General features: G+C 38.2%; 1 protein-coding gene across 1 annotated transcript; it reads right to left on the bottom strand.

Annotated features, from left to right (window-relative positions):
• Positions 1-450: 450 nt before the first annotated feature.
• Positions 451-7,036, bottom strand: SLC7A13 (solute carrier family 7 member 13). The gene is made up of 4 exons (XM_009967570.3): positions 6,191-7,036; positions 3,545-3,676; positions 1,537-1,901; positions 451-781 (listed from the first exon to the last, which is right to left on the bottom strand). The coding sequence occupies exons 1-4, from the start codon at positions 6,912-6,914 to the stop codon at positions 536-538; spliced, it is 1,467 nt and encodes a 488-aa protein (XP_009965872.2). The 5' UTR covers positions 6,915-7,036; the 3' UTR covers positions 451-535.
• Between the last annotated feature and the right edge of the window lie 3,700 nt (positions 7,037-10,736).

Below are 10,736 nucleotides of genomic sequence, written 5' to 3'. Positions count from 1 at the left end.
CTACTAGTAACTAAAAATAATTCAAACAATTTAGTCTGGAGACCAAAACTATATATAATGATGCTGCTAAGTATGTACTTACTCATCTATTATATGATAATATCGATAACAATTTGTGCTGTAATTTAGTCTTATTTCTATTATTGCAAGAATATTTGAAACTTTAACTGTGTTTTCAAGGGGCAAGAGTGAGCATTTTACAGATTTTAACAGTTTAAGAGAGATTCTTTCCATTTATTAAATAAGTATACATACACATCTACATATACGTATGTATACACAGACACATATATATATAAACTCATGCTAACGTCTATATACACATATGCATATATGTATATATACATATAAGTGTATATATGTATATACATGTATATATGTATGCAATATAAGTATATTCATCTATGTATGTATATACATATACACATATGGATGCACATGAATGCATGCCTATATGTCACATCTAACATCTAACTTGTATCTTAAAAAAAAATTCTCTGTTGGCTGTTAGTTGTACTGGGATAAATATTTGCCATTATTCACATTTGCCCTCAGCAGATACATCAGCAGGAGAGACTTCCAACAGCAGTTGTAAGTGGCAAGTAATTTTATCAAGAAATGCAAAATGCAATTTAAAATGTATAAAAGGCAGATAAACAATAAGACTTCCCAGTATAAACAGAAAAGCATAAACATATTGCAGGTTTGGAGACCAGACTATGGGAGCTAGAACTAAGAAGAAAGACATTGCCACCATCACAAATGGAACTGGTAGAAACACCTGCAAGAGAAAGAAAAAAAAAAGTTGCTTTAGGAAATAAACTGAGCAACTATGATTTTAGGCCTCATTCATAAGAGTAATAATGTGTTCTTTGCCACACTACAGTACCATTTCTCACACTACCGCATCTCATCCAGGATGAGATTCATCTGACCTCAAATTGCTTACAAAATAGGCATCTTTTCTAAAATACTCATTCAGGCTCCTTCTATCATCAAGGGGGAGAGATAGGCAGTACCCGAAAACCATTTGTCCACATATGAACTTATGGGCTCCTAAGAGAAACTCGGCGTTGGGTGCATAGAAGAAGCCTTCACAGTAATCATACACTTCTAGCTTCCAGCTTTCTGACAGCTAGATTGGAGGAAATTAAACCTATCCTTAATGTCTGTGGTTGTGTCAGGGAAGATGAGAGTAGATCAGGGTTTAATTAACTGTGAATTGCCAGCCTGGATCCCACACTGTTTGGGTTACTGCTCCACACTAGTATGGAGACATGTTGTTTGCACATCTCCCCTACTCTGCATACGTCCATCTCTTTCAAGTGCAAGCTCCCCAGGGCAGACACCATCTGCTTTTTTCTTTTCCTACTACAGTGAAGGAAAGTTTTTGAATAAGGCTCTAAACATTGTGATTATTATTTGTATTTTTTTAGTGACTGCGCACTTCTGACTTGCACTTGTTCTGCAAGTTCTGCATGCTATCAATGACTCAAAAAAAATTGTAAAAATATATTGCAACTTATTTCCATTTACTTTATATGGCCGATGTAGATGAGGTTCACGGTATCGAAGTACAATCAGGCTTGCACAAGTCAATCCAATCATAAGCCAGGCAGAAAATCCGAAGTAATTTGTTAACGTAATAAGGTCAGAGGGGATGATAAAAATGGATGCAATGGTGGTTGAAAAAATCATGGCTGGTGCTGGAGTACAGGAGTGGACATTAAGCATGGATATTAAAACAGGTAAATGTCCTGATTGACTTCCAGCATAGCTTAATCGACCTAGAGTGAACATGCTGCTGTTGAGGGCACCAAATATTGAGATAGCAACAGAGAGAGGAATGATCCAGGCAACAGAGGGGATCACTCGATCAGCCCACGTGACTGCCACAGCAACTGCAAGAAAGCAAAGCATTAGGGTAGTGTCAGTACCATGTTCTGAGTTACTGACAGACTCAACAGAAACAAAGCTTAAAATAGAATAAACACCTATTATTTACCAGCAACACGTTTTTTTGTTACATTAGTCAAACATGACTAATTTAATCCTAAGAGCATTTAATTCAGGAGCTAAATTTTTCAGTGGGGGCATGACAGCAGGAAGGAGTGCTGCCTGCCAGAGCAAGCCAGCTAAACCTGCTGGGGCCAATACAGCAGTAATGGACTGCCTGGCAGGAGAAAGCTGCATCTCACCTCCATAAATCAAACGTACTTGCATGGGCAAGGCCGTGCGGGAAAAGAAAATGAATGCATTAGTCCCCAGCATGACCACAGTGGTGACATGATCTACTGTTATGAGCAAACTGCCAACATGAGCACACGTATGTGCAGAGATGAGTCAGCGAGCGTGTTATTAATGAGGTTTTGCTTTGGGTGGAACTGGGAAAGGGGAGAGATTAATTCTGAATAAGAGATATTCAATATTGCTTGGAAATTAGCTATAGCCCATACTGTAGCAAGGAGTAATATTTAGTGGGTCTATAACCAGCTGCCATGAGGAATATAGGACTTACAGTGACCTGCACAGCATAGGAAGTTATCAGAGATGGGAAAACAACCCCACCACCCTAAAAAAAATGTAGTGAAAGAACAAGAACCACAGGAATGCATAGCAAAGTTTGAAACAAGAGCTATAGTTTTAAGGCCATCTCCTCAGCTGACATAGATAAGCACAGCTCCCCTCGTATATTTGAAGCTGGTCATGCCAGCTGGGCAGCTGTTATCCATGGATACTCGTATTCGCTGACTCTTTCACTGCAGGGTGGATCTGCAAATGTATGCATCTCTCCCAGCAGACAGCTGGACAATGGTTAAGTGATAATACAAGGTTGCTGAGTGACAGCTACACCACTCCCATTTAAGTTATTGAGGTTTTTTTACAGGACAAAAAAAAAAAAAATGATCCATCCAAACAAGGTATGGCTTTTTGTCAATCCAGGAGACAAGGTCTGACATCTCAGTCTCATTAGACTGATATTTAAAAGGTGCTGTTTGGACAATCAAAAATTGGACTTTTCATGGACAGCTTATTGGTACAGAATTTAAGAGAGGCTTTACATACATTGGACTTCTGTATATGCTCATCTAAGGAACCACAATATTTACCATGAATAACCCCCTCACACGCACACAAAATAGCAACATTTTTGTGTCCGTAGTTCTTTCGATATTACTTATCATGGTAGACTTGTCCACCTCCTAAACAGTAATGGCTTTAGCCTGAGACACCATGAGGTTGAGAAGGAAGGAAAAGATACCCGATCTTCACCCGGTTTTCCGGGTTTTAATACACTTCTGATTTCTTTTTAGACAGTGCAGGTATGAGCCAATATTTTCAATACCTAATAATAGCTGTCTGCATTCAGTCCAACTTGTGTCATACAGTAAAATTAATCAAGAATTCTCTATTAAAACTTAGAATGAAACCCAAACTTCCTATCTGTGAAGTTAGATGAGCAGAAGTAACACAGTAAATTGACATCAGATGGGTATGCAGATGGACCACACATTTTTAACAAAAAAAAAAATCAAATCCATACCTGAAGAGACAATTTCCTTAGGTGTCAGGACAGTCAGATATGAGATGTTCACCAGCAAATAAAAAACAATTACTGCAGGAACAGCAGTCATCACAGTTAAGGGGATATTTCTGCTAGGGTTTTTGAGCTCTTCTGAAAAATACAATTTAAAAAGACTAATAAAGCAAGCAGTGTAGCTTCTGCAAGTGTGTTTCAGTAGTGAATCCGCACAGAGCTCGACAAGTCTGATACCAAAGTCCTGGCCCAACCCCTAATCACGGCTGCTAAGCTACGTTGTTTTGAGGTCCTACAGTGGTTCATAGTTTATTATCAAAGAAGCCCATACAACTGTTTTTTTAGTTATTTAGCTATTTTTTTAACTATCTTGGTAAGGAGGTCTGATTGACTGATAAAAAAAAACTACAAAAGGACTGATAATTTTGATTTGATTAAACATACATTTGACTTACATTAGAAAATTGATTTGGTAAGAACTTTTCAGTTACACATAGCCATTTTAAATCACTAGCTTAAACATAAAGACTCTAAAGTCAGGTTATTTACTCTTACATCACCTCATGAGCCCTGATCTGAAACTTTCTGAGTGTATTTTCCTATTCCTGCACAAAATCTTTTTCTTTGCCCATACATCAGGAAATACAAAAAAAAAAAAAAAAACCAAAAAACTAACAGGAGAGACTGAAGGTATTGGCAGAAGAACAATAATGTAGTGGCTTTAAAGGAGAGCCATTTCCAGCTGGATTCTGCTGTTGAGTATCTTTTCCAGGGCAAACCTGGCAGAGAAAAACTGTTTAGTGCTAAGCCTGGCATCTTAGCTTAAAACTACTCTTACCAAGTAAGAAAAAACTCCAAATTTTGCAGCTGAACAACTGAGGCACTGGCACACATTCCTGACCACGTGACAGTCCCAGTGAAAGATGGAGGTGGCATCCAGAACCCTAATAATTCATCCTCATCTCAGTCAAAAAGGGTCTTTTTCATCTCTTTCACTCCTTCATTCCTTCCCTCTCACTCCCTCTCCCCTTTCTGGTTCCCTCAGCATTTACAGAAGACTTCCTGAGTATTACCAACCAGCAACTCACAGGGGGAAGAAATTAAATGTGCAGCTCACTTAAGCTCTTTTTAGGAGACAGAGTTCCCTTTCCTCCCTCAAATATAATTTCTGTCTCCTGCCCAGAACACCAGCTTTGAGCCTGCCCCAGTGCTGGCTGTAGTACACAGAGCCAGAGGGACTGAATGAGCACAACAGCAGAATTCAGACACCAACTATCAGAGCATTTGGGATTTATTTCAAATGTAAGAAATACATGTGGTAATTTTGAGCCCAGAAAAGGACAATCACCAAAACAGCCAATTTAAATTTATCTTTCAGTTTGTTTTGTTGCTCGTTACAGTCCTGTCATCCAGCTGGCACCTGATGCCTTATCTGAATGAAGGAATGAAGTTATTGTTGAAGAATAGGAAATTCAGTTCAGAAGGGGACTACTGCATAGGTTGCAGCTGTCTAAACAGTTGTTCTGCCCAGTGCATGGTATTGATTACTACTGCTAACTGATCAGAAAATAAATTCACATATTACCAATAATTTTGTATTTTCTCAGGCTTACAAAGGTAAACGCTTGCCTCTAAGGAAATCCTAAAATTATGCTTTGCTGATTTCTATCACCTTTTTTATTGTAGCATATTGTTAATGATGAATAGCTGGATTGTAATAATAACAGTAATTTTTTTAAACATTAACCCAATTTTCACACTGTTCTCACCTTTGAACTTTGTGTTACGCATTTCACACATTCAGTTTATTTAATGTTTTACATGTGATAGAGGTCAGATAAATAGGGTTAAAGATATAAGAAAAACATCCACTTGCTTATAACGTAATTCTATAAATCTGATGATACTATAAAACACTATTAACTCATTTTGTGTATAACATTATGAAAATTACCTCTGCAGCTTTCATAAAAAAACTGCTTTATTACTGGCACATGTGTCATCAGGTACAGAATAAGTAAATAGATACTCAAACAGGTTTTGAATGTTTAAAATTGGGCACAACTTAAATGAAAATATTTATATCACTTTCCTTACATTCTTCATCACCTTCTGTGCAAAATTATTTTCCCAATAAAGTGACTACTGATCACTCTATATATTGCATAAAATTACTATATTTTAACACACTTCAAAATTAATTTGTCCATGTACAAACCAACAGCAAAACCTCAGAGAAGGTACAGATATTTAAATACTAATTAACCTTTTTTATTTATTTATTTGGTCCTTACTCTGCACATAGTTTGGCATGGATATCTTAATACTTTTCTAAAAGTGCACTGACACTGAGAAAGACAAAATGCAACTTTTTCAGGTATGAAAAAAATCTCTTTATGCATGAGATTTTCAGGGAACTATTTGGATTTCTCTTGTACTCCTCTGTAAATGCCAGTCTGATTCTAGAGACTCCACAATCAGCGAGAAAATTCCCTAGAAAGGAACAATGACTCTTCTACCAGCCCCAACAAACACAAGACTTGGATAAAATGTAAGAGACCCTATGGTCTTGAAGGACAGACAAGTTCTACCAAGGTGAGCTGAGGAACGTAAGAAAGGCAACTACAGAAACAAATCTGAAGAGGGAGATACCTGCCATATAATTGAGGGACCACCAGCCACCGTACGCGTACAGTCCCTGGAAGAAGGCTTCGGCAACCTGTGACGCGTTGGGGATCTCTGAGCTGAACGCGTCCTCAAACCTGGCCAGACTCTCCTTTCTCCCGCCAACGAGGAGAACTATGCCACCGACAGCGATTACAGACAAGGCCATCATCTTCAGGAGAGTGAAAACTGTCTGCACCCACGCAGCCATTTTGACACTGCGGCCATTCAAAATCCCCAGGGACCAGAGAGTGGCCAAGGCCAAGCATTTCTTCAGCACTTCTGGTGCCGGGCAAATGCCGTAGAAGGGCTGGGTGGCATATTCAGCAAACAGCAAGGCTCGAGCAGCATTTGATGCTGGCTTGGTAAACGTTGACGTCCAGATAAACATGAAGGCGGGTAGGGATCCAAGGCCTCTTTTAATATGGCTGTATTCTCCTCCAGAGAAGGGCAGGGCGGTTCCCAGCTCCGCATAGCAGAGGGCACCCATCAGAGAAACCAGCCCAGACGCAGTCCAGATCGTTAGTGCGACACCGACGTTGAGTAAGGAATGCTTTAACACCCCCATGGGAGACACAAAGATCCCTGCCCCAACAATTGATCCTATAATAAAACTTACCCCATCAAAATAACCTATATTTCTTTTGAGTTGCATCTTGGCCTTTTCTTTTCTTTTCACATCTTTGGGATCATCGCTTTTTCCTTTTCCCATTTTTTTCTGTTTTTTCACAGCAGATTATATGACTTCAGAGGCTGGATTGCATGTATTTGCCTTTCACTTTGTTGTTAGCACACTGTCATGGCTCTACTTGCTAGTGAAATGTTATGGGAAGTCTGGCTTAATCATTCAGAAAAGAGAGCACACTTTGGGCTTTGATGTCTTCTGTGTGAAGATGATTAACCAAATACTTCAAGAAACACTGGCAAATCATGTACATGTTGGTTTAATATGTAGTTCAGAAATCATTAAGGTCTGGAAGTATTTTTAAAGAAAACAGCATAACAAATACTGGACAATAAATGCTCGTTTCTCAGCCGATTTTCATCAACAGATTACAATTTTTTTTACCTATGTCTTCAGAGACAACCGCAAGAGGTGGGTAAATGTGACCTCTTCACCAGACCTAGGGAAAGGGAAAAGGTATGGCAGCATGAAGAAAGAAATCAGCCCTCTTTATGCTACTGACAGTGACATGGGCATTTCTTGAGCAGCCAGGTACTATTTGTCCACAATCAATACATAAAATGCACAGTGATAACCGGTGATCACCAGTATGTTTTGCCAAATCCTCATCAGTCACTGGGTATACTAGAAGTTGTTTATACTTCACCCGTTAAACACTGCCCTAGAAAGAAAATTACCAGTTTATTCCCAGTTCTCCTTGAGCACTCATCACTATAGTGGTACCCAAGCACTTCCTAAGCAGGTATTAAGCTGTGGATGCTGCTGTGAGGGGAAGGGGCTGTATCACCATTTCCCCTGTCTGTATGGGGGCTGTAGAAAAGAAAGATAAAGGCTGAAATTCCCACCAGTTTGGCATGTGTCTTTTAAGGTGTGGCTGCTGATTTTTCTACCTATTTAACAATCAGTGGTATATCTTATGATCTAAAAACAGAAAAGGAGCTTCTCTTCAATCAGATGTGGATATACCATTGCTATAGACTTTTGCCCCAAGAAAAATGCATTTATTCTTTTTAAGTGATGTAGAGAAAAATGGGCTGGAAGTGGGAAACTAACTGAAAAAGAAGCTCGGCATATACCTTAAGGGCCGTTAAGCACCCATACTAGCACCTGCAAAGCTCTTACTTTTTGACAGTCAAGTTGAAGAACCAGTTTTGTCCCAAAGCTCAGTAACTCCGTGAACAAAACCCACAGCTTTTACAGGACTAAACCTGAATGACCTGGGGGGTGCTTCAGATGGGTCCTGAACAGCCGGATTTTCGCTCAAGTACAAAACAAATTAGTCTGAAGAATTAGGTTTATGCAATATGCCATCTAAAAGACCTTTAGTTAAAATAGGCATGCAGAGAGGCGGTCATTTTCTACTTTTTTTAATGACTTGGTTAAAGTGGGTTTCCATCACCACACAGAAATTATCCAGCATGGTCAGTGACAGAATCCACAGCTCGAGAGCAGCTTTTAACCATAAGACAATTCTTCTATCTTCTGCTAATCCCTGCAGCAGTCACTATATACTTCCACCTTCAAAAAACACCAGGTCCTACAGACTACAAAACTTTTAGTTCTACACAAAACACACCTCTATTTATAAAAATTTGCATGCACTTTAAATTGCATTTATTCATTTTATAAATTGCAATATGTATTTAAGGAATTTGCCACATATTATGAATAATTCATAATAATTCGAATATTTATTCACCAGTATTCTTGAATTGGAAATTAAGTATGACAAATGGTTTATATGGTTAAAATATCTAATTTCCTGTTTTATTTCAGTGCCTTTTCTGAGTCTCCCTCTCCATGACTGCATGCATATTTCATATACAGCAATCTTCCAACTCTTTATTTTGGGTGTTTGGCAATGTACAGCTGGATATGGATTATTATTTTAAAACAAATCAATATTACCCTAAATGGTGGCTTAAAGTACAGATGCAATTGATTTTGTTTTGCTGTTCATCCTAAAGTACATTAATTTCTAGTATAACAAAAGCATTTCCAAAATCTCCCAAGCAGCAGATTAATAAGGATTTTTTACTTCTGACAAAGCTGCCTGATTTCAGAAAACCCCACTGAGATTATTATTGTGTATGCTTTCTCCCTACCTCAGATAAATGTTTCTAGACTTTCAGTGAAATGCTTCAGAGATTTATGCGAAGTATACTTTTCATTTTGGTGTGTTGTTGCCAGAGTAGGAAGAGGTAAAACCAGAGATAATGACAGCGCTCCTACAAATCCAACAAAAACTGACATTCTGGAAACAGTACACTAACATGATCATTACCAGGGCAGAACTCAGTGAAACACAGCTGGTTACACGACAACAGGTAGTTTTCAGCCAAACTGCTTTCTTTTTCAATATGCAAGGGCAGAGTCTTCTGAAGCACACCATAAATATTCACTTCTCAGGATTTCTGTAAGATGTCCAACTTCTCCCTCTGTCTGAGAGGATAAATTTCCAGTCTATATGATTATCTCAAGGTCTCATATGTCCATGTCCCCCACGTAACACCCAACTATGTACTCAATACTTGGTCATATTCACTTTGACATTATCCAGAGACTCAGCCACTGAATATAGGGCAAAGATAAATGATTAAAATAACCCAGATACGTTTGTAAGACAAGCCTAAGATTCCCCTGATATGTGGAGTAGACTGAAAGGTTATATCATCACCAAAATAAAATGTCAAAGTACTGCAATTTTATAGTCAACAGGGAACGATGACATTTGAGTGCCAACTACTGAGTTCTCTTTGACAGTAAAATGAGGTTGAGAGTGCTATGTAAGAGCTATGGTTGAATGCTGAAACTTCAGCTGATCATTTCTAGTTCTCCTAGAATTTAGGATTTTCCCTTTTAATTTGCTTTCTAAATTTTTTTACCTTTCAATGTCAAGTTTTTCATTATCAACTAATGCTTATCATGACTGATACCTTCGCTAGATTTAAGAGGAAAACCAACAGAGGAAAGTAATGGAAGAATATTTTTGTTCCTTAAAATGGGTATGTATTATCTCCTAATTAACTGAATTTCAATGTATTTGGATAAGGAGTCTCAATTTCAATCTTGCCAAGAATTTTCTATGTGTACTCAATAGGTCTTTCCTTTGATCCACTCACTGATTAGATGGACTAGAAAGAAGCCCATCTGTCTAAAGAATGTCTGATTTTAAAACATTTATTTAATTCCAATTAGCTACACAGAGTTTCAAGCATGGTATTGACTTATCTCTGCATCATCCCAAATCCTTCAAGGGGAGAAGATGTAGCAAAAATGAAAAACTAATTTGTCTTGCAAAGTTTCAATAAGTACTCTTCTGTGTTGTCTCTGAAGAAGCTTCCTGCTACTGACATTCACTAAGAACAAAGGAAAAACCTGAAGAGACCTTCCAGAAAAAAAAAAAAAAACCAGAACAGTCACAGTTAATCTTCTTTGGCATACGTCAAGGAATATACTGTATTTAGTGTGACTGACAAATTTTATTTATAATATTTTTTTCCTCCTCTTCTTTAGCTCACTTTTTGTTGGGAATATGACATTTCAAAGTAGTTTTCTTTGCCTTCTGTTCTGAAAGGAGCTCAACAGCTATTCAAGGATTTCCATGAGTCCCATTAGCTAGAAGCCATTTGCCACAGTAGACCCCATGAGGCATTAACAAACTGTTATTCAGAAAATGAGTCTGCACATTGAAGCACATGACAATCTGCTGCCTCGGCAATACTCTTTTTTTCTTGGTACTCTGCCAAACTTATTATACATCTGCCTTTTATTAGAAGTCACATGGATCTATTAGTTTCCCTGGCAGGTACATCATTCTCCTTTTACTACTGATCAAGAAACAGACCT

This window comes from Tyto alba, unplaced genomic scaffold (genome assembly GCF_018691265.1).
Source record: "Tyto alba isolate M040663 unplaced genomic scaffold, T.alba_DEE_v4.0 Super-Scaffold_9, whole genome shotgun sequence".
In the NCBI taxonomy this organism is placed as follows: domain Eukaryota; kingdom Metazoa; phylum Chordata; class Aves; order Strigiformes; family Tytonidae; genus Tyto; species Tyto alba.
This window is presented reverse-complemented; position numbering and strand designations above follow the sequence as displayed.